Source organism: Vipera ursinii, assembly GCF_947247035.1.
Source record: "Vipera ursinii genome assembly, chromosome: 4".
NCBI lineage: Eukaryota > Metazoa > Chordata > Lepidosauria > Squamata > Viperidae > Vipera > Vipera ursinii.
Window position 1 is genome coordinate 96925475 of NC_139514.1, and position 24670 is coordinate 96950144.

The window sequence follows — 24670 nt, forward strand, 5'->3', positions numbered from 1 at the left end:
GGCAAATATTCTTTCCCTTCTGAAATATGCACAGTAAAACAATCCTGCTATTTTCCTTGCACGTGATTGAAATAAGAGCATTCCTAGTGCCGTAAGGTGTCATATTTATAAATATTGCCTGAGGGTTTGGAGTTGGGAAACTAAGGATTCACTCCTCCAATTTTCCTCCAGGAGGGAAAATTAAGGAAAAACTTCATTCAGATGATAGGAACAAACAAACAGCTGCAAGCTTATTCACCATCCTCTACATTAGAAGCTTGCATTTTTAGATTAAAAAAAAATCACCTGAAGAGGAACAAATATAGTTTCCATTAGCTAAGGATCTAAAGTTAAAAATTCACAAATTTATTCCAACACATCATATTGCCAATCATGTGGTTAATTGTATATAATACAGTACATCTGTATACAGTTCATGAAATCACAAAGGGTTGTGTATGATTGTCCGTCTATAGAATGGAGTGTTCCAATACAGAGCTCCCCCAATATAGCTGCACAGAAAATGGCAATATGTCAAGATTTGAACATAAAGGTGAGATAAATGTTGAATAAACTGATGAATTAAATGGATGAAGGATTCCTGCACATGCTATTTCTGGAAGGATACATTATGAAAGGTGAAGTGTTGATGTGGACTCAACTTTCCTCCTTCCAGCGCTCATAGATCTATCACCACCCAACCCTAATGCTGGCATAGCTATTTTCAGTCTTACTGAGGCCACGTTGACTCCTAAAAGGAAGAGTAAAAATTGTCTTCCCCACTTTTTTCTGGGGTCAGAGTAAGCCAACAGGGTTTGGTACCTGGTGGATTACCTTTTATTTCAATCTGCATTTCATTCCGTTTTTAAGGATTAATCTTGTACTGCTGCAAGATGCTCAGTCCACAACTGAGGTGCTTTATGTGCCTAGTGAAATAAAATAAAATAAAATAAAAAATAATAAAGTAGGGCAAAACATGGAAGTGCATGGCATGATTAGAAGTTTCACATGAAACCCTGAGAAATGATGACTTTTGTTTAATTGAAGCCCAATGTATTTAATTAAAACTGCCCCAGATAAAAGCAATCTTAGTTAATTAATCCTGAAAGCTATAAAACTGGATGGATTTAGATGAACAAAACAGTAATTCAGAAGGGGAAAAAACATATTTTCACTGTTCTTATGCACACATGAGCTTCAGCAAACAAGAATTCCCTAGAAATGAGAAAACAGAAAATATCCCTGTGGAGAGTTCGGCTGCCATTCACTGACTTGTAAATGGCTTGCATTCAATATAATTATATACAGCCTAAGTGGTAACTTCTTTTAAATTTTAAAAAAACCCAATTTAAAATCAGTGGAAAATGGCTGACCTGATTCTAATTGTTACTGAGCCACTTAGTATGCAGGTTTGTTTGCTCATCAGATATAATACAGAAAGCTTTGTTTGAACCAATGAATTAATGTCAAACATTTTAAATTAATTTAGACCACATTTGAGAGAGTTGAACTCAATCTACACTGTAGGTCCTACTGATTTTTGAAGGATTTCCTAAAATATTTAAGAATAAATATATTTTAAATGGCTATGTTTAAACATTCTAATTCATAGTGTGATTGGTCTTTGCTTCTTTCTGGGCTACAATGATATGGAATCAGTAAATAAAGTATAGTTTATTTTGAGGTGATAAAATAAGAGGTTGAAACCATGGTTTATTACAAGTTCAAATAGGCCCACAGGGATCTCTCTTTGGGCATCAGAAGTCCTCCTGATCTAAGTGATTTTTTTAAGGTTGCTTTATTTTTTTTATTATTTGACTGCATAATAAGCCATGGTTTCAACCTCTACTTTATCACCTCAAAATAAAGAACAAAATAAAGGACCTAATGTGCTGGAATGCAAAACCGGGGTACTTGCGAGACCACCTGCTGCCATTATCAACCTCCCATCGCCCGGTTCGCTCCCACAGAGTTGGCCTCCTCAGGGTGCCGTCAGCTAAGCAATGCCGGCTGGCGACCCCCAGGGGGAGAGCCTTCTCTGTGGGCGCACCGACCCTCTGGAATGAACTGCTCCCGGAGCTGAGGATGGCCCCTGACCTTCGGTCCTTCCGCCGTGACCTGAAGACATGGATGTTCCAACAATCGGGCCTGGACTGACTGTAGTTTTAAATATGGTTTTATTGGGTCTATTGTTATGTATTTACTTCATTGTTTAATTCTTTTTTAAACTTTGTATTTTATGTTTTTAACTTTTTATTGTTGTGAGCCGCCCTGAGTCCTTAGGGAGAAGGGTGGCATATAAATTTAATAAATTCAAATTCAAATTCAAAACCTTAGAATCTGACATAATATTTATTTACAATAATAGTTTGCATCCCATAGAATAGATACTTTTAAAATATAACAGTATGTTAAATTAGGATTGCACATAGCATGCTGACTGAGGTGAAAACAATGGTGGAGAAATACCATTATGTCTTTTTCTAAAAGTTTGTCTTGTTACCAGCCACATTCATCATGACTGCCATTTTATGAATAGGAAAGACCTCAAAGAGAACTATTTTGTGAGAGGAATCACAGCATACTTTTATTGCACCCTATTTCCTTATACTCAATTTACCTTTTACCCATCCAAGCTGTTAACAAATACGCAGAGCACCTGCAAAAGCTAAAAGTTTAAAAAAAAGGGAAGGAGGAAGAGTAATTGGCCATAAGATTCAGGATTGCTCAGGCTGTCTGAAAAAAGATTGATTTTGTCTTATTCATTGACATGAAGCATAACTAGTACAGCAAGTGTGTCAGAAAAATAGCTTGAAAGTGATTGTCAGGCAGGCTGATTAGTACTCTCACTGCCTTGCACTTTGGTATCAGTGCTTTTAATGTTCCAGTGTTATGTCTAGCTTAAACTACTTGTGAAGAGAAGCTATAAAGGAATAATCTATATGCAATGTTTTTTATTGTTCAAAGACATATACATAAATTGGTATGTTAATGGATTATTTTCAAACAGGACTTTTTAATAGAAAGGTAGTTTTTTAAATACTAATATTATTCACTTCAGATCCAAGTATATTTTACACTCCATTTAAAAATCATGAGATTTTAGACAAGCACAAAAAAAAATCTTCTAAAATCACCATTTGTGACTACATCATCTCCGTAGCTGCAGTAATATTGCCCCTTTATGCTATACTGTTTTCTAACTCTCTGTTGTGGGTCAGCACAACACAAGATGAGAATGACTACAAACGTAATAGAAGTGGCTTCAGGAATGAGTAGTTCTGCTGAGAATTAGTACTGGAAACAGCAGGAGTGCCCTGCTTTAGTAGAAGATTCCTCTTACCCCACCCTCCTCTATTTAAAAGTTAAAATTGGCTGCAGATAATCTAAACAACAATAGCAAAAACCCAATAGCATTTAATTTTTTTAAAAAAAAATAATAGTTTGCAAAATTCTCAAATTCCCTTAAGGTTCAAGAAATAGGGGAAAAAAAATGATGCCAGAGTTCAAGAACAGAAGATGGACTTTCTGAATGTTCAAGGCAGAAGACAAGATTGGTCACAAAACATTCATCCATTTTATTTCAATGATTCTTAGCAAATTCATGCCAAGGTCACTGTGCTCATTTGATAAAAGGAACCACACTGGCCAGCAGCTTAGCATCTGGGAAATATCAAGTATCTCATCTTCTGCCTTGTTCTCCTAAACATAGCTGGTGTGTTTTCCATCCTTCTCTCTCCTTGCTCTTCCCTATTTGTTCATAGTGTGTCAGCATCAGCATTACCGTTCTGTAGAGAATCCAGCCCCCTCTGCACTTCTTCTGGTGTAACTGGGAATGAGTATAAAGCATGTGGTGGAAGATATTGTATTATTGAGATTACAGAAAATATTAAAAGGACATACGGTATCAAATTATATTTTGGGCTATAATTCTTAAGGGTTCAGATCAAAGGAAATAATAGATCTAATTTAAAATGTTACACTAATACACCTATGCTCACATCTATATCTGCATCTATGTCTATAATCCATAACCTCTGTATCTGTTGTTTCAGTCTTGCAGATATTAATCAAGATGGGCGCGAGGACTGAATCCACTACCTAAGTCTACATCTTTCACAATCCTTTCTACCAACAAAATATCTCTCCCCCATAAAATATCACCTTAAAAGTAGTCAGGAATAGTTTGATTACTGTATATGGGTAGTCCTCAACTTACGACAGTAATGGAGCCTGCCCATTACTGTCAGAAGTTGAGGTCTCTGTTAAATGAACTATGTCATTAATGACGTACCCATCCCTGCTCTCCCTAATGCATTCATTAAACAAAGGCATGGGTTGTCAAGTAGAGCATGGGGTGATTCAGGGGTGGAGGGCATCATGGGAAGCCTAATGCACCCAAATTTGGTGTCCCAAGGCCTCTCCCCACCCTCTGCTTCCTGCCCCTTGGGTTTCCCACAGCCCTATGGGCCTCCTCCCTACCCCACCCCATAACAATTGCATTTAGCTTTCAAAGATAATCAGAGCTCAGGAAGTTGGAGACAGAAGGCTGCTCCATGCCTGGGTCACGTGGCAATATCAAGGAGAAGAAATCCTGCCAGTTTTGTTTTGCTTGCTGTGCTTTGCTTCCCCAGCACCAGCAATGATAGTGTAAAGCTAGTACTGCTGGTGCTGGGGGAACAAAGCATAACAAGGAAAGAAAGACCAGCAGGATGTCTTCTCGATTGTGCCTTGTGGTCAGCAACATCCCAGCAAGGAAACGTCCTTCCCTACTCCAAATTCTTGAGTTCTGGATATCTTCAAAAGGTAAGCAAGCAAACAGTGGAGGGGGATGGAGATGAATGTGTGGAACCTGGCAGAGTGGCAAAGCAGGCCCAGTGCCTGTGGGGACCGGTGGGGCAGAATGGGGAGAAAATAGGTGGATGGGTATGCTGTAGCATCTCCGCAGTCAGTCGAAAGGGCCCCACAGGGGATGCTGCAGGGATTGTAACTTTGAAATGGGGTTGTGTGTAGCTTTGGAGGTGGGAATGTTGTAACTTCAAATGGTTGTTAAATGGCCTATTGTACCGTGAGGACTACCTGTACATACAATCATAATTATGCACATCACACGCATGGAGATGTAATTAAAACCACCAATATAGTACAAGCTATTTGCATTCTAACAAATTGGTTAATGTTTCTTATCTGCTATAAAAGGAAAATCATATTAAAAGCACTTCCCTTTGTTCAAAGGACTAAGAATCAGGGGGAAAAAACAGACTCCCTAAACTAAACTAGGTCATAAATTGATTAGAAAGGCTCTCAAAACACATATTTTTTCCAAAGTTCACCAAAGGAACAATATGAGCTACTGAATAAAGGCACTTCTACGGAGTACACTGAGTTTTTGCAACTGGCACAACTGTGTAAAATTCAAGCATTTTACACCTACAGCGTTGAGTCTCATGCTGTTATAACTCCAGTAATCAGCAAAAATGTTCTAATCCATTGCAGAGATGTGGGATTAGTAAAACAAGAGAATACAAAAGGAATGGGAAAAGCATGTGCTGAAATAATTAATAGGAAAAAAGGGGCAGGAAATTAAGATCTGTAGGCTAAGCATGTTGTTTGACTAAGATCAAAATAATATTTGCTGTGAAAGACATCACAGCATGAGGCTGTCAATCATTCTGAAATTACCATTCAAGCTTTTGATCGGAATAACCCCAAATTCCCTTGCAGCTAAATACAAAGCCATCTCCACATCAAACTAATTAGATGATTCGGTTAGGGATTTTTGAAGTAGTCAAGCCAGGGACTATAAGCAGCTAGCTGAGAGCAAATAGTATAAATTAGTGTAAATAGACATTGTCCTTGAATGGCAGACAGTAAGACAATAATATTCCACAGCTGTACTAAATTTTATTCTATGACCACATTTCTGAATGATGCCAAGGGTACTAGCATGGTTAAATGTGCCAATGTTGGATGGGCAGTTCATTCTGAAATTTACCTCCATGATCCCAAAAAAGGGGGACCTGATTCCCTGTCCAGTGCAGACATCTCTGAGTAAGAGATCCATTGTATTTGGAATTAGAGACAATTACAGAGAATTATTCTAAGGAAATAATAATAAGGAAGATTAACTTGAATGTAGCTTGGCTCAATTATATGAAGGCACTCTACTTCCTTCCGTAGGACAGGACAAGATACTTTATTGGCCACATGTGATTGGCATACAAGGAATTTGTCTCTGGTGCATACGCTCTCAGCGTATATGCAAAATAACAAAGTAATAATAATCATAACAAAGTTATTAGTCACAATAATGATATCAATTCAGAAGTTAGTGGAACAGACAAGAAGGTTAACAATGATATAGCCATACTACATGGGTAATACACCTAGAACTGTAGAAATTAAACGTTCAGCAGAGTGATCGCATGAGGAAAAAAACTGTCTTTGTGTGTAGTTATTTTGACATACAATGCCCTATAGCGGCATCCTGAGAGGAGGAGTTGAAACAGTTTATGTTCGGGATGTGAAGTGTCTGCAGATATTTTCTCAGCCCTCTTTCTGACCTGGGCAGTATACAGGTCCTCAATGGAGGCAGGCTAGTCGCAATAATATTTTTTTCCCTGCAGGCCTAACTATTTGTAGCTGTCTGTACAGCTGACAAGTCTGTATCTGTCTTGTTGCTTGCTGTATCAAACCAGACAGATATAGAAGAACAAATCACAGCCTCAATAACTCTTTTGTAGAACTGTATCAGCAACTCTTTGGGCAGTCTGAACTTTCTGAGTTGATGCAGGAAGAACATTCTTTGTTGTACCTTTTAATTATAGGCAGGGCTTTTTTTCCTCATAGAACGCTCAGAACGGAGTTCCGGCACCTTTTTTGGATGGAACCTTGTAGGGTAGGCAAGGCAGGTTGTATAACATGTGTGAGTTCCGGCACCTTTTTCTTTTACAAAAAAAACACTGATTATAGGTAATCCCTGAGTTACGAACATTTGCTTAGCAAACTTTCAAAGTTATGTGATAAGCGCCCCCTAGTGTTTACGAGAAAGTCCCCAAATTATGAATGTTGCTACACCATGGCACTCGTTCACCCTTATGAACAACCGCAGTGGCGGTGCAACATTTACCCTGGCTATTCCCTCCCTTCTCCCCCCCCCCCCGGTCTCCCTAGGCACTAGGCCTGTGGATACTCACCTTGCAAAGATCGAGAGATCCTTCGCTTTCTAGGCTGTTTCACTGCATCCTTTGGTGCGTTTGTAGAGAATGCAGGCCTACAGTACTGCCGTTCTCTGCAAACGCAGGCCTGGTGGAGATCTATGACAAAAGGCTTTGCAAATGCAGATAAGGGCTGAAACTTTGAAGCCTTCCCTCCATTTGCAAAGCCTTTTGCAATCTTTGCAAAAAGCCTTTGCTGTCGAGGCCGGGGGGGGGGGAGGCTTCTGTGGGCCTCTGGAGTTGGGGGGGAGCAGGAGACAGGCACCGCAAACACCACGAGAGTTCAGGCACCCATTCTCTGCAAAAGAGGATGGGTGCATGAACTCGTGCGATATTACAGCATTCAGGAGCTTCCATTGACTCTCCTCTCCCTCAAAAACAGGAATTGCGGCAGAGAGGACACCGATCTTTTCAAGGTGAGTCCAGTGTGGCAGGAAGGGAGGGGGAAGCATGAGGTATCTTAGTGGGTCAAGGAGACTTTGGGGGCGCCTTTTCCATCTCAAGGCCCCTCATGACCTTCCCCACCCTGAGATACCTCATGTGCACTTAACAAACCATGCATTCGATTAGCAAATGCGTGGGTGAAAGCAGGGAGTGATCTCATTCCAAGTACGAGATTCAGTCCCATGAATTTTCGATTTACAAATGGAAGGGCAGGCTCCATTACACTCGTAACTCGAGTACTACCTGTATGGTTCTAATGTTAGGTGTCCATTTCAAATCCTGGGAGATTATGGAACCCCAAAACCTGAAGGCCTCTACTATTGATACTGTGTTGTCTAATATAGTAAAAGAAGGCAGAATGGAAGGGCTACTCCTAAAATCCACTGTCATGTTCACAGTTTTAAGCACGTTCAGCTCCAGATTGTTCCGGCTGCATAAGGGCCAGCTCTTCAACCTCCTGTCTATATGCAGACTCATCACCACCTTGAATAAGACCAATGACTGCTGTGACATGTGCAAACTTCAGTACTTTAACGGAGGGATCATTTGAGATGCAGTCATTGGAATAGAGCAGACATGTCAAACACAAGGCCTGGGGGCCGGATCCGGCCCGCGAAGTGGTTTCATGTGGCCCGCGAAGCCATCCTGGAAACAGTGAGGGAACGGCCCCCACTGCCTTGGCCCTGGCCCAGAGACCCTCCTTCTGCCAGAGACCCTCAGATCTGTCCCACTCCTGCCCAGGCCCCCATAGGCACCCTTGACGTGAAAGATGTAGAGCTGGCCACGCCCACCCAGTAGGCCATACGCACTCTAGCCACGCCCACCCAGTAGGCCACGCCCACCCTGGCCATACACACCCAGCCCCCTGAGGGCAACCGCAATGCTGATGCAGCCCTCAATGAAATTGAGTTTGACACCCCTGGAATAGAGAGAAAATCACAAAATATAAAGGCCTGCAAAAGAATAACTGTGGCAAAAGAAAGAAAACATAGCACCAATAGTGATAGGCATTTTTGGTGCAATTTCAAGATGACTGGAGAACCACTTGAACTCCATCAGCATTTAAAAAATCACCCATCTGGCATGCAAGCACTTGCCACATAACACCTCAGACTTAACAATTGTTGATAAGAAAGACAAAAACTTCTGGATAGTGGTTTTTGGACTTTGCAGTATCTGGATTATTACTAATTTATTATAGATACATAGCCAGCCTTTCAGCGCAAGAATGTGCAGCTTTGCATTTATATAAATAAATCAAGAGTAAAAGATTTTTCAGCCACAGCAATTTCCCACACTTTTAAATACTACTGAGCCAATGAAAAATAATTTTATTTTTCCATGTTTTACAACAACAAACCTGGCTACCTTGGTTGAAAAATTAACAAAATGAATGAATGAAAGAATAAATGTTTTGAAAAATCCAACAACGAAAGATAAATGTATTCAAAACTGATTCCCATTTATTAGTTATACCAGTGAAGCTTTTAATAATAAATTCAGTTCTCTGCTCTCATTCCCTTTCCTTAATCCAGAGGTCCCCAACCTTTTGGGCACCAGGGACTGGTTCCGTGGAGAGGGGTTTTTCTGTGGACCGGAGGGGGCGTGGTTTCGTGTACTGCCTGCATTCCATGGATGGGGCTTTGCTTGTTTGTGCGGGATGGTTCCTGGCATGCCACGGCCTGATACTGGTCCACGGACTGGGGGTTGGGGACCCCTGCCTTAATCCACTCAAATCCCCCAAAGCAGCTCTAAATCACTTCTAGGGTTAGTTTCAGCCCGTTTTCTTTGTTTTTCCCAGAATGATAAGGGTAGGAAAAGACATTAGACTTCTCTGGAAAGTGAAGCACAGATAGTCCTCGACTTACAACAGTTCATTTAGTGACAATTTGAAGTTACAATGGTACTAAAAAAGTGACTTATAACTGTTTTTCACACTTACAACTGTTGCAGCATCCCCATGGTCACATGATCAAAATTCAGATGCTTGGCAACGGACTCGTATTTTTGACAGTTGTCGTGTCCCACGGTCATGTGATCACTTTTTGCAACTGTCTTAGTAGCAAAGTTAATGGGGGAAACAGATTCACTTAACAATGGTCTTACTAACTTAATAACTGCAGGGATTCCCTTAGCAACTGTGGTAAGAAAGGTCGTAAAATGGGGAAATGTTCACCTAAAAAATGTTTCACGTAGCAACAGAAATCTGGGGCTCAACTGTGGTCGTAAGTCAAGGACTACCTGTATTCCTGTCTCTATCCTTAAATTCCCCTTCCCCTTGTACATGGTCTACCATCGATTTGTGGTCATTTCGGGGGGACTGATGATGGCAAGGATTGTGTGAAGAAGGAACGAGAGGAATCTGAGGTCTGAAACAGAATCTCGATGTAGTATTATCTTGAGTCCAGAGTTCAGTTCTTATTCATTACATTTGAACCCCGATCCTGTGTATGTTTAACATCAGAAAAGCTCCCTCTTTAATTCTTTGAGCAATCAAGCAGAATTCAGAATACTAGCACACTGTTTTGAAAACATCTGGCTTATTGCTATAGCTGAGCTAAACCACGATACACCATTGACCTTTGCAAACCACTTTTAAATCCACTTTTCCATCTTTCTAATGTTTGTTCATTTGTCAAACAAGTCTCACTGTTGTTTTGCTTTGTTTTTGAGTATAGGAGGTAGAAAGAGAAAGTTTGTTTGACTGAGATCTTGAAAGTGCAGCCTAGACTACTCTCCTATTATGAGGATAGCATTCAGAGTCCAGTAAAAATTGAAGATAATTCTTAGTTTCTGTTAAAATATTATCTGTATGTCTATAGACTGTACAGAGCTTTTAGATTTTGGAAGCCAACCAAGAGTCATATCAGAACAAAAGAAGCAATAGGGATTTGAACCAGACCATGGTGAAGAACACTTTGACAACGGGCTAAACCGTAATGACATTATAAAGGTAAAGGTAAAGGTTCCCCCGCATGTGCGTGCTAGTCGTTTCTGACTCTAGGGGCTGGTGCTCATTTCCATTTCAAAGCCGAAGAGCCAGCGCTTGTCCGAGGACGTCTCCATGGTCATGTGGCCGGCATGACTAGACGCCAAAGGCGCACGGAACACTGTTACCTTCCCACCGTAGTGGTCCCTATTTTTCTACTTGCATCTTTTATGTGCTTCCGAACTGCTAGGTTGGCAGAAGCTGAGACGAGTAACAGGCGCTCACTCTGTTACGCGGCACTCGGGATTCGACCCGCCAAACTGCCAACCTCCTGATCGACAAGCTCAGCATCCTAACCCACTGAGCCACCGCGTCCCTAATGACATTATAGACTTGTAGAGTTATGCTGGTATAGTTTCACTATATTTTAGCAAGGAATCATGCTAGCACTATCTATTAATGTCGCCCCTAAAAATAAATAACCTTCTGAAAGATCCAACTGGCTTCATCTATATCATTAAATGCACATCAGAAAGAAAGGTACAGAATACCAATTTCAGTATCCAGAAACAATATTATTGTGTGTTTCATAGTGTTTCTTTTTAAGAGAAATGCTTCAAGAATGAATCTGTTCAATAAATTAAAATTGTATGAACTAATGAACATTGTTAGTACACATGTGAGCTACTACCTGTCACTTGCAAACAATGATATTTTTACATTATTTAAGTGGTTCCCTTTAAATATTTTTCAAAGAGAAAGACAGCCATCATGAAAGACGCAGCTGAGTTCTAAAATGGTACTGAGTGAACAATTATCTTATAGAATACATGTTTTGGAGGACTACAAAATTTTTCACTTAGAATTTCGGGATTCAAGGAAGATTACTTCCTAAGTTTAATTCAGTGATGAGAACATGTGACCCTCCAGATGTTGCAGAACTACAATAGCCATGATGCCTGGAAATCACAACAAAAAAACACTTTTGTTTTCCCCTTGGAAAAAACAAGCTTCACAGTCCTGCGCTTGGAGACTCTGGAATAGCAAGCAGAAAGATTAATCTTGCAGCGAACAAGAGGTTGTGGTGGAGCAAAGGTTAGAGAAATCTACTGTAGAAAGTGGCTCCAGTAGTGACAGAACAGGGGTTGGAATAGCCTCTATTGATATGCACCTAGGTGAGCTGAAAAAACCTTTTGGGGGTTCAAGAAGTGATAGCTGGCAGAGAGGCTGTAACAGAGGCGGTTGATATCAGAAGGCAATGATTATATAAAGAAGGGTTGTGTATGAGTCAGGGATGTCTCTTATAGGTCCTCCTGAGTGGCTAATGAGGTTTGTTCCGGTTGGAGATCAGGAAGGTAGATGTACAAAAGGGTGGTGAGAGTTAATGGAGTGAAAAGAATGACATTAGTAATGGGTTGATGGAAATATACTGTAATGGGAGACTAGGGTCAGGGGTTAGACCACTGCAAGGGAACTATGATTGGAAATTTGAAGGCAGTATCTTCTTCTGCCCCCTGGAACTCAAATTTAAGAACCAGGGAGCCAGATCATTGGAACGTTTGGCCTCTGGCCGATACTACTCTACTGCAGGTCTGTCTGTGATAATGTAAAGCCATCCTCATTCACAATTTAATCATAGATAATAGGACAATAGGATATTATTGAGTCCTGGGTAGACAAAGCGAGTGGGTAGGAGACTTGCAGAGATCTGTCCAAACAGGTTTTGTGTAGTGACTAAGCCATGAGATCAAGGAAGGTGGTTGATATCGCCTTAAGAGATAAAGCAACTGAAAAGCAATGCTAGTAGTACTGTAAAAAATACAGTTACAAAGAAAAAGACTAAAGCAAACAAAAAGACTGAAAATGAAAAATAAAAAGTGCAGTAAAGAAAAAACAGTTAAGAAAAACTAATACAAAAAATAAATATAAAATAAATAAATATAAAGAAATGATTTCTCCCTTTATTACAAATATAAACAATACCAGTAAATTATTATTTTCTGTTAAAATGCAACAAATGATCTCTTCTTCCCATATCCAATCCATTATCTATAAACAAATCCTTAATCTCTCATCATTTCAGTCCTGATAGTCCATTAAGGGTTACCAGAGATAACAATATATCTATTGTAAACATAATCAAATAAACCAACTTTACATTCCTTCTTTTTTACTTCTAATAACTTTGCAGTACTCTCTTCAAATAATGTCCTAGAACAGGCATGTCAAACTCATGATGTCACATGATGTTGTGTGACGTATCGCAACTTTTTCCCCATTACCAGCAATGGGGTGGGTGCGGATTCATCATGACGCATTTGGCCTGCGGGCCAGCAGTTTGACATGCCTGTCCTAGAACTTGATTTTTTCCCCATTTTTCCCATGCTCCTTCTGATAAAATACTTCTAAAGCTTTAACCATCTGGTTCCCTCTAATGTCCAATCTTCAGAGTCTCATTTGAATGCAGGGGTGGGCAATTATTTTTTTGAAGGGGTCACAGGAGAAACTGGGACTTTTGTGGAGGACTGGTGCTAATGCCACCCACTGCCCCCCCCCACTGCTGCACAGATCCCTCGTCCTCTGCCGCCTCACCCCTACTATAGACATTTTGCCCACCAATGCTCCACCACTGACACTTTCAATGCTGTGGTTTGGACTGGGACCACCCATGGGTCAGATATGGCCCATGGAGCATAAAATGCCCAGGTCTGTCCCAATGTTTTTTTTTAAGAGAATTCAAAACAAAAACATTTTCCCATGGGAAGGATTTATATAATTTATTCAAAAACCTTATTCCAAATCAATCTGGACCCTTAGTCCATTTGTAACTTTCCAGAATCAAAGTAATAAATCGCTCTTTTGCTTCTCATTCAAAAAAGAAAATTAAGCCCTTAAACTTTAAATTTTTTTTGCTAAGTATTATAATTCATACCTTTCTCTATCCCAATATTCCAAATTATCTGCACAACAGAATGTCAATAACTTTATTTGTAATACGGTACGTACTGTATATAATTGTACATAAACAGTGTAATGTATTAAGATATTAATAAAGTAATATAAAGGGAGAAAAATACCACTCTGAGTATTAACAGGATAAGGATGGTGGTAGATGATACTCAATTATTCATATCTACCCCAGGGAGTCTGGGTGGAAATCTTCACTTGGATGGGGATAAACATGCTCAGTCTCATCTGTAGCAAGACAGATTGGCTGATAATTCAGAAACAACTTTGGAGTTAGTCTTAACTCGAGTTGTAAGATTATTACATTGAGATTATATTATGATTGCCAAGAAATCATAACATAATCTCAATGTAATAATCTTACAACTCCAGTTGGCATCACCTGGCATGACAAAGTTCCAAATAGCGCAATCCTGGAATGTGCTGGTATTTCTAGCATGTATACACTATTGAAACAGCGGCATCTACGCTGGCTTGGGCAAGTCATGAGAATGGCTGATGGTCAGATTCTGGAAGATCTCCTGTATGGAGAACTAGTGCAGGGAAAGCGCCCCAGAGGGAGACCAGAGCTGCGATACAAGGACATCTGCAAGAGGGATCTAAAGGCCCTGGGAATGGACATTAACAGCTCGGAAACTTTGACCTCTGATCATTCAGCTTAGAGGCTAAAGTCGCAGCATGGCCTTCTCCAATTCAAGGCGACACTTGTGCGGCAGGCTGAGGCAGAGAGGCAGTCCTGGAACCACTGAAATCTGGGGGCTGGACAGGGGACAGACTGTATCTGCCCTCAGTGTGGAAGGGACTGCCACTCTCGAAATGGCCTTTTTAGCCACACCAGATACTGCTTTAGGACCTCTTTCCAGAGCACGAAACCATAGTCTCTCGAGACTGAAGGATACCAAAGAGATATTATGATTAGTATTTGTTTTAGACTGTTGATTTTTATAGTGTATATTTCAATTTAGAGTTCTTTATACCTTGTAAAAAGCCACATAAGTATGTAAGTACATAACTAAATAATCTGCTTAATGGCTCAGTTATACAAACAACATATAGCTACTGTATATTATGCCTTTATGAGTTTACAGGGCCTACTTTTAAACAGGCACACAAAAAACCTTATGTTTATATACACCCCTACTGCAAATCAAAGTTTGACCAAACTGTATTTTTTTGCAACCATTTATATGCATGCCTTTTTTAATTATTAAATATCACTCTCTTTTTCTTAAATGGAAAGAAACAGAAAAGAAACAGTGCTGCAGTTGAACCAACCATGTTGGCACCTTTAAGCCAGGGCTTTTCAACCAGTGGTACGGGTACCACATATGGTACATTGGCACCTGGCAGGTGTTACGCGACCATCCTAGAAAAGTGGTAGTGGGGGAGGGGAATGAGCTGAACCGGTGGCAATACCACAGAAGCCTGAGCGAGAGATGGCTGGAGCTGCAGGGCTGTCAGCGGAAGCGCCAGGATCAGCATTTCTTCGGGGCTGTCCGGGCTCAGTGGAAGAACCAGGATCAGCACCAGGCTCCAGCTGGAGCTCGGCGCTGATCCTGGGGCTTCTGCTGAGCCCTGAAGAAGCACCAATCAGCTGGAGCTAGACGCTGATCCTGGTGCTTCTGCTGAGCCCTGGTGCTTCTGCTCCAGCCGATCAGCTGGAATGTTGCAGCATCTGCAGGGTCTTGTGATTTACATTCAGATGCTTGGCAACTGATTCATATTTATGACGGTCACAATGTCCCAGGGTCATGTGAAGTAACCAAAACCTGCTGCAACCACCCAGCAGACACGGGGAATAAAAACCAAACACCCCCACATCCCACCCCCACTGCCAATCCTCAACAGAAATGCTCACAACAATGAAAACCTCGGACAGGATGAAGAGCGCCTCCAGGCGGGCAGGCAGGTGTCTTGCTCGGCTGAGGCTTCGGGGGGCACTTTTTTCAGTGCCATTGTAACTTCAAACAGTCACTAAGCAAACTGTTGTAAGTCGAGGACTACCTACACTTCATCCCTTTTTTTCCTTTTTTTTTTGGTCATCAATTTTTTGACACCTTGCTAGGCGACTGGTGGTACTCGGATGTTGCCATATCCTAAAAGTGGTACAATGGGTGAAAAGGTTAAAAAGCCCTGCTTTAAGCAAATAAGCCAGTGGGTGGGAAAGTATGTTCTTATTCTGAAAGAATTTGTTTTTAACAGATGGTTAAGCTGAATAATCTTCCCTTGGGAATAGCAAAGAAAGAGAATATTTCCAGGTTGTGAAGCATTTATTGCACTTTATTCCTTAATATGTAGCTACTTATGGCCAGATTCAATGCTATTTTAAGCTTGCTTCATCTTTTTTTTCCAGTCTCTGCAATGATTTCATAGTCTTTGACATCAACCTGTCACCAGATCATATATATTTGATTATTAATATCAAAATACCAACATATTTATTTTTAACATATAAAGCATAATAAATATCTCTTTTTTAATTGAAGTACTGGTAAGATTCATTGACCTTTCTGGACTATTTCAGTTGTTCTGAGTAATGCCACTTGGCCTTCCTTACTGTATTACCTATATAGCTGGGGAAAATAAGCAGTAAGGAAGCAGCAGATTTGGAAATGGAATCTCTGAAGAGGTCATTTTTGCAACTGGAATCAGAATAATACAGAAAGGAAAGGGGAGGGGAAAATGCACACAGAAATAGACTCAGCTTGAAGAGCTGTTGGGCCTCTGAGCCAGAACAGAATTTCCAACATTAGCCATAGGAACAGAAGCTGTCCAAGTTTATTAACACTCATACCAGTTAGTCCTTGCTATGAGATTCCTGGAATCCACAGAGGACATGCTGCAAATATCTGCATTCACTCCTATAAAAATAAATGCATTTGGGGGTTTTTTTCTGCAAAGAAAGAATATTTATGGGATTGTCCCTCTTGCCTGCCCATTTTTATCCTCAGGCAGCCTCAGGCAGCTTGCCTAAATTTGAAAATGCAATACAGATGTTGAAAACATAAAGGCCTCGTGTTTGCCAGGATTTTCCTGTAAAGCAGAACTGAATCCTATTGCCCTATCCTTTCCTCTCTGTATTTGTGCATTAGACCAGAGTATTCTTCTATAGCCAAATGAAGTTCTCCTTAAAATCAGACCAGCTTACAAATGAGCTCTGAGTTCTTATTGTCCTAGGGATTATAGGGTAGCCCAGGAACCAGAAAGTCCTATTGGTAATGCACAGATTAAAGGCTTGATTGATGGACTAAATACCAACCATATCATTCTATAGCAGGATGTCTGATAGCTTCCTCCAACACCCTAAATTTATGAAACTTCAATCTGACTACAGAATGGATGATTTTTGGTAGCACAGTTGTGGTGGTTCTTCCTCCACTGAATATAAGGGCAGAAATGGGAAAAAAATCAATAGGAGGCAAATGAAAATGACTTTTCAGCTATAAGTGCATCCTCAAGACTCTCAAATAACCTGAAAACTGCCTGCTGAAATCTTGTCATTTTGCTATCAAATTTCAATGGGATGATTTTACAAATGGAGGTGAGCGTGGGAGTTGGGGACCTTGAACAGCATAAATGGGAATGCTTTGTTCCCCATAAATCATCCACTCCCATATGCACAGTTAAAATTCTATCCCCCTCCATTAAACAGCCTCATCCCCAGCCTCACATCCTTCTCATGACTGGCTTCTTCAGTTTAACCCAGGTCTGAGAGATCCAGGTCTAAGCTTAACAAACTGCTAATCTCTGATTTATTGGGTCCAGGCTCTTTATGCCCTAACATTCAAAATGTTCACGTGAGCTACTTTACAGAGTCATCAGACTCTGCAAGTATTCCTTGCCCTCCTTTGAAAACAACCCACAATCATCTCTTTTGACTTCTCTTTCACTTAATTTTATGCATTTCATTCTGTCTACCAAATTCCAATCTTTCCCCCATGGCACCTTCTGGAGATGTTGGGCTGCAATTCCAATCATGAGCCATCCTGGCTGGGGCAACTGTGACAGTGCTGGATCCTTTTCCTTTGAAAACAAATTCTGTAGCTGAATCCTGACTATGTTTTAGCCAGTTTATTTAGGATGGGAAGGAAAAGACCAGCGCTGAAAAAAAAATCTTACATATCTAACAAGTGGGAGGAAGAGCTATGAGTGAAAACAAGAAGCATTTTCAAGTAAAAGGGAAATAAGAAACTCATTTTGCACATGGGAGAAAAGAAGCTATCCATTTTAATCCTGAATACCCTAAAAACTATACTTGGGAGCCATCCATTCTAAGAATGCTCTGGAGGTGCAATATAAAAGAAGAAGAAGATATACACTTATTTATACACGCATATTTGTAACGTACAGATGTTGCTGAACTATTTTCAGTGGTAGTCCAAGTACAAACTCAAATGGATCTCCTTAAAAATAAAAGTGTAGAGTTTATGTATGAGCTTTTACTCATTTTAGTTCCACAAAAAATTGTCACAGGTTTGGTTTATTTTTATTATAATTGTTAAATGTCTATAAATAAATTAAGCGGGCCTCTTCATTTCTTTTATATTGCAGGGAAGAATTTGGCAATAGCAAAGTTTTTTTCCCTGTAATTTCAATATGTTACAGGTTAAAATGATTTTTTTGTTCTTCGAGATGAAGCTCCTGCCTATAAAAACTCTTATTTATCTCCAGTTTACTCTATTTTTTTTAAAAAAATACTGACTCACAATTATTTCAGTAACAGTTATAAAACATATATATTCTCTTCTCCCATGTAAGTCTTTATATGAATGATATAACAAATAATAGAAAAAGAAATAAACACAGGCATACTATCCATTGAATGAATAATTTTTAATTGCAACATAGTTCTTTTGCACAATGGGACCAGTATTCATAACGAAAACATAAGGAAACATAGAATAAGGCCTAGCTTCATACTTTTCTTTCATTTGTAAGAGAAACTCCATTAGGAAGCCAAAAAAATTACATCTCTCACTGTTGAACGTTACTGTTAGAAAGTCATCTGATTCGAGATTCACAAAAGCATGTTGATGTTTATAATAAGAAGCAATATCTAGATACTTGAGATTTTTATCCCATCACCCTTTTGTGCTAAATAATGAATTTATAGCTATATCCAGTTTTATCTGAAAGCTGAATTATTACTTGGAATTCCAAGCGGTACATAGCTAAAGGCTTCAGTATGTATCCTACTTTACTGGAAGACGACAATAAAGCCCTAGATTTAGATGCACATTAACATTTACATCACTTGCCTACCTAGAAGCCTACTTCTGCATTTGGATTTTTGGTGATGGGATAAGAATAGGATATGCCTATTACATAGCTATGTAACCTTGATTAAGTCAACTGACAAAGTTATGTTATACTTTTTGGTACTGCTGAGAACCTATGACAGCAATTGTGTAAAAAATCTAATGCATCAAGATAAAAATCAATAACGTTTTGTGACAGGAGCAATAGCAAAAAGAAAGAAAAAGTCATGTTAAAAAACGAGGTTACACAAAACTTACGGTTGGTTTAGAACATACTCCAAATACTAAGCAATGAATTCATTTGACTGAATTGTAATGAATTCATTAAATAAGATAATCACAATTGCAATGAATTTTCATACCACTTGCAACTTAGGGAATTCCACCATGAGGACTGGAATTATCAGCTCATTGAGGGAAAAATACAGCTGAAATTTGCATGATTTACATTTGTCTAAAATGTCAGCCTTTTACTGAAGCAAAATTTTGGGTATCTTGCAGATTTTCTTTATCTGAGGCACACAGACTTTTGATAAGGAAAAACAGTATTTATCCCTTTTAAATTATAACAAGGCTTATATAACTTTCATAGCAGTATCTAAAACTTTTCAAGGCTTATACTGATTCTCATGTCATCAGCTGTAATCAACTATGTAGCTGTATCTTTATAATTACAGATACTGCAAAACAGTACCTGAAGACATCTATTAAGGATATCTTCCAGATTCTGGTGCAGTTCCAGCTCTGGCACAACATGAACACCCCACTTGCCAAATCAAATGACACGTAGGGTATTTACAATCTATATTTGTACCACTGCCATTTTATCCTTAACAGGGAAATCCATTTCAGCTGAGCAAATGCCATCTCAAAAATTATATCTTTACTTTGTGACTCAAGAGATGGCCTCTGCTATCACTGGTGGGGCTTTTTGACTTGCCCCTACCTCAAGGCTGCCATTGCAGTTACATGGTAGTGTGATGAGGAAAAGAGGTTTGAACACAAAATTGCTAGTTTGTCAGCATTTAAAATCATGAGAGTTTCTAAGAAAGCATGTCTGCTGCTATGCTGACTGTAAAACTTTAAGAGCTTCAATGCATGTTATTTGTACCCTTTTTAAATAACTGACCCCCTCACTGCATAGTTTCTTTTCAAGCTACTGTTTTGTTTGTTTTTTAATAGACCTGGACATTTATTCACCAAAAGATGATTGGAACAGAGTAGATGGGAATATCACCAATTTCTTTTCAAGGTAGAGAAAACACAAAAGAAAGCTTGCAGGACCCAAACAGGGTGGATCACCAGGACCAGCGGTTTTGTCTTCTGAGCTTTCAGATTCGTTCTGAAGCCCATCTTCAGGGAACTTCTCTCTAGCAGAGTGTGTGCTGTTCTGTGTGTAGTATTTATAGTGTTTGTTGTAAGTAGCTTTTTAGATTGGGATGTGTCAATCGCTACCTTTTAAGTCAGGGTGTCAAACTGCTGGCCAGCGGGCCAAATACATCATAGCGAAACCTCGCCCACCCCATTGCCGGCAATGGCAAAAACAGTCACGATACATTGTGACACGTCACTTGACGTTGCGAGTTTGACACCCCTGTTTTAAGTCATCAGCTGTTGTTTGCTTGAGCTGCCCAGCCCTTGCCTTCTAAGCACTTGATAGGCTGATGGTAAATATTGATTGATGAGGGGCCTGTTTCCAGGCTTCAATCCCTGTGCCTGCTCATCCAATAATCTTAGTAGCTGCAAAACTGAATGTGTGTCCTTGCTCATTGCTGTGTGAGGCTATCAATCAGGTTGGATTTCCTCATCTGACCCCTTGCTTGTGTTCTTGCAATCTGGTGGTTAGCTTCCTCCCTGTCTGTCCTACATAGTCACAGGAGCAATCCATGCAGGGGATTCAGTAAATCACATACAAACTAACCATCTGATTGCAAGAACACAAGCAAGAGGTAAGCTAAGGAGACCCAAACTCATTGGTAGCCTCAAACGGCAATGAACAAGGACATACATTCAGTTTTGCAGCTATTAAGATTGTTGGACAAGCAGGCACAAAAACAGCCAGGGAATTGATTGAAGCCTGAGAAATAGGCCCCTTGTCAGTCAACATGAGTGCTGATTTATCACTATCCTATCAAGTACTTAGAACACATGGGCTGGGCAACACAAGCTAATGAGTTAAAAACCAGTCATTAACACACCCCAATCAATATCTAAAAAGCCACTTGCAACAGGCACTATAAATACCACACACAAAACAGCACACGTACTGCTAGAGAGAAGTTCCCTGAAAAGGGGCTCCAGCAAGAGTCCGAAAGCTCAGAAGACAAAACCTCTGGTCCTGGTGACTGACCCTGATTGGGTCCTGCAACATTATCCTGGGACACAATATACTCATCTTCATTTGTAAAAGAAAGCTTGTTCAGGCACAGACTCAGCAGAACTTGAGATAGAGAAACAAGACACCCAATTTTGGGCCAGTCAAGAATTACAGCAGGAAAACATGGCCTTCCTGACAATTATGCTCAGCTATTAGTCACAAAGTAGCTAAAGTACAAAAAATGGCATCTTGATATTCAAGATCTGCAAATAACTACAACAGCTCATGTTAAATTTGAGCTTTGGATTTGTGGAAAAAGAATTGGCAGATCAAAAGTCTGGCCATTTGCAAGACCACAATTGATGCACATATACCCATTCACACACATACAGGCTCCTTCATGTAAAAGAAAAAAAAGGGGGGGAGTCTAAACAATGTAATGAGAGAAATGTCTTTTGAGAAAAAAAGTAAACATAATCAATAAGATATTCCTGAAGGCTAATTTTACAATCAACGAATATTATGTGTAATAGATAGCTTCAGAAGAGCAATATAACATGATTTGGAGAGTTCATTCAAAGCACAGCAAAGTTTACTTTAATGGCTCTAAAATCTGAGTATAAAAGATATGCATGTCTTTTGGGGTTTCTGTTAAAAAAACAAGTAAAAAACCTTACCTTGACTATGCCACGGATGTGCATTTTTGCTATCATCTCTGCCGTGTAGAGAAACATCAGCAATGTATCAAGAGCAAATGTCACATACTGAAGGGGAGGATAATGTTCAAAGGTCTTTGGGGTATTCATGCACACCGAAATGACACTGATGATGGCACAGATGCGCAGTAAAGAATGCACCCACTGAGGAATACAAAACAGGGACAAAGTTTTTATCAACTAGTACAACTATCTTTTTCAATGTTGTTTCAGATCTAACAGTTTAAAATAACAATTTTAATGCAAAAAAATGTTTACTGTGTTTCCCCAAAAGTAAGACCTACCCCCAAAATAAGCCCTAGCTTGATTTTTGGGGGTGGGCCTAATATAAGCCCTACCCCCAAAATAAGCCTTAATTTTGGGGTGAGGCACAAACCTAAAAATCAAGCTAGGATGGTGGTGGGGCTGTGGAGCTGCCCCATGTGCCCCGCACCCACTTACTTTGCAGCCAGGCCTCTCCTTGCTGGTATACTTCTTCTGCAGCCTCCACAGGCCTGCATTTCACAGTCAGAAGCCTTTCCGGAAGGCCACTGCAGCCGAGAAACGAGCTATGGATTGAATCGATAGCTCGGTTCGCAGCTGCAGAGGCCTTTCAGAATGGCCTCTGACTGTGAAATGCAGGCCGGAGTTCCATTCTCAGCTGCAGAATGAAGCTGCTCCTTCGACCACAGAAGAAGTGGGCTGGCTAGGTGGGGCTGTCGGTGCCAGAGATAAGTGGAAAAGACACCCCCCGAAAATAAGACCTGGTGCCTCTTTTGGCGGCAAAAAAAGACTGGGTCTTATTTTTTGGGGAAAACAATAGGTATTGAAGGCTTCTACTGCTAAAAACCATTACTATTATAACATATGATATAAGGGGAATTAAAACAGTTACTCTTGTTCATCAACTTTTGTTTGATTCATGCACCTTGCTAAGTTCCTTTTTGACAAAGGGTACGGTGTAGATGAGTCAGCTTCCTCACTCCCTCTGCAGAAAGTTTAGAACAATTTGCATTGCATTTGTATTGCAAATTAGTACAATAAGCATTTCATTCCATTTTTCATTTGTTTAAAGTCATGAAATTACTGCCTGCTTGCCCAGCATCATGGTCCAGGCAGGAAATTTTGGGTCCTCCAATAAAAATTCAAAAGTTCAATTTTTAAAAAAAAATCATTTGCCATATTTTTTCGTGCATAAGACGCTATTTTTTCCTGCAAACACCCTGTTCAAGAATCAGGTGCATCTTATACAAGTGCAGCATCTTATACATGAAAAAAATAATGGTAACCTCCGCAGCCCAGGGCATGCCTGTGTGATTCTTTACATGCCACTGCCATGCCGCCTGGTGCAGGAGGATATCGCTGGCCTGAGATGCTGCCTCAATGGGGAAAAAGCCAGCCCGAGATGCCGCCTGGTGCTGGAGGATTGCGCTGCCCCAAGAATGCCGCTGGTCCCACTGAAGCCGCCTTCTATGACCCATTTTTCACCAGCGCAGCTCGGGCTGAAGCCGCAAGGGGGTGTCTTATACAAGGGTGTGTCTTATAGATGGAAAAATACAGTAATAGTATTTTTACATTTTTGAAGAGTTGTATTCTTTGATTTTCTTTTTAAAACAACTCTTTTAAATATGGTCTCTGTAGCACGGGGCTAGAATATTTCCATGCTTCTTCTTGGCTTCCTTATTCCCACTAGTGAATTTGTATACTTGATTTTCTCTTTTGCTAATGAAATATGACACTTCTGTTTTAACAGAAAGCTTCAATACTCCTCAAAACTCAAGACTCATTTAAAAAAATTTTGCAGAATAATTTTTAAATTTAACAGAATACTTTTGTCCTGTTAGATTGGATTTATGCAAAATATATAAAAAAAGGAAAGTAACTGAAAAAAATAAAAAATAAATAGTAAAATTGGATTGGCCATTGAAGGAATGTGGATAAGATAGGTTATTCATGCCAGAAATGAAGGAAAAGTTCAGAAAGCAATTCACGAAGGCCTTGTTTAGAGCTGTGCACAGACAAGACTAAAGTGGGCTCTTTCAATTATTCTCCTTCTCGAATTCTTTATATTAATTTCCCTAGATATACAGCAGTTCTAAGAGAAGAAACTGATACCATTTATCACGTGTGTATGTGTGTATATATTAATGCAACTGCATTATACATCTTTTTCTTCATTTAGTCATCATTTAGTACTGATTCATTCTGTCATATTATAGATTAGAAATTCTTATTTACTTGCTCCCATTAATAAAGTATCTTTTCAAAATCCACTAAATTCAAATAATAGAAATGTAAACACAACATACTTTTGTTTACCCATGAAGAGGCATTTAAGCACATATTTTCCACTAATTGCATCAACATCAATGGAACTTAAAAATGCTTAATTACATCTTAATCATATTCCAAAGGTAAGAAAGTTAAGGTAGTATATCCTACTTACTGGTTTGTTAATCCACAGGATATCTGCGTTGTCTGATAAGGATTCATCAGGACCAAAATCTGTTACAGGCTGGGCTTCCACCCTAGAACTCTGCTTCCTTTTCAGCATACTGAAATTAGCTTTGATTAGATAAAACTGTGAAATGGCCTAAAAAAAAAGAAAGGGGGAAAAATCATGCTATAATCTGCTTGACAAGATTAAAGATTATGGACATTTGTCCAGATCCCTGGCATATAAATTATGGAAATAAACACAGAAACAAGGCCATTAGAGATTTGACTTTACTAGATTAGGCAAGTACATGGCAGCCAATTTACTTTACATTATCCCTGTCTTTTTCTTCATTTAGTCATCATTTAGTACTGATTCATTCTGTCATATTATGGATTAGAAACTGTTATTTAGCTGCTCACGCTAA

General features: G+C 39.7%; 1 protein-coding gene across 2 annotated transcripts in view; it reads right to left on the bottom strand.

Annotated features, from left to right (window-relative positions):
- Nucleotides 1-24360, bottom strand: part of NALCN (sodium leak channel, non-selective) — a gene marked incomplete at both ends in the record, with an annotated part of 220409 nt that extends 196049 nt beyond the window's left edge. For both annotated transcript variants that reach the window (XM_083361666.1, XM_083361665.1), the window contains 2 exons: nt 21789-21971; nt 24253-24360. In XM_083361666.1, coding sequence (XP_083217792.1) covers nt 21789-21971; nt 24253-24360 — 291 coding nt within the window. The remainder of the gene's footprint in view (nt 1-21788; nt 21972-24252) is intronic.
- Nucleotides 24361-24670: the final 310 nt, after the last annotated feature.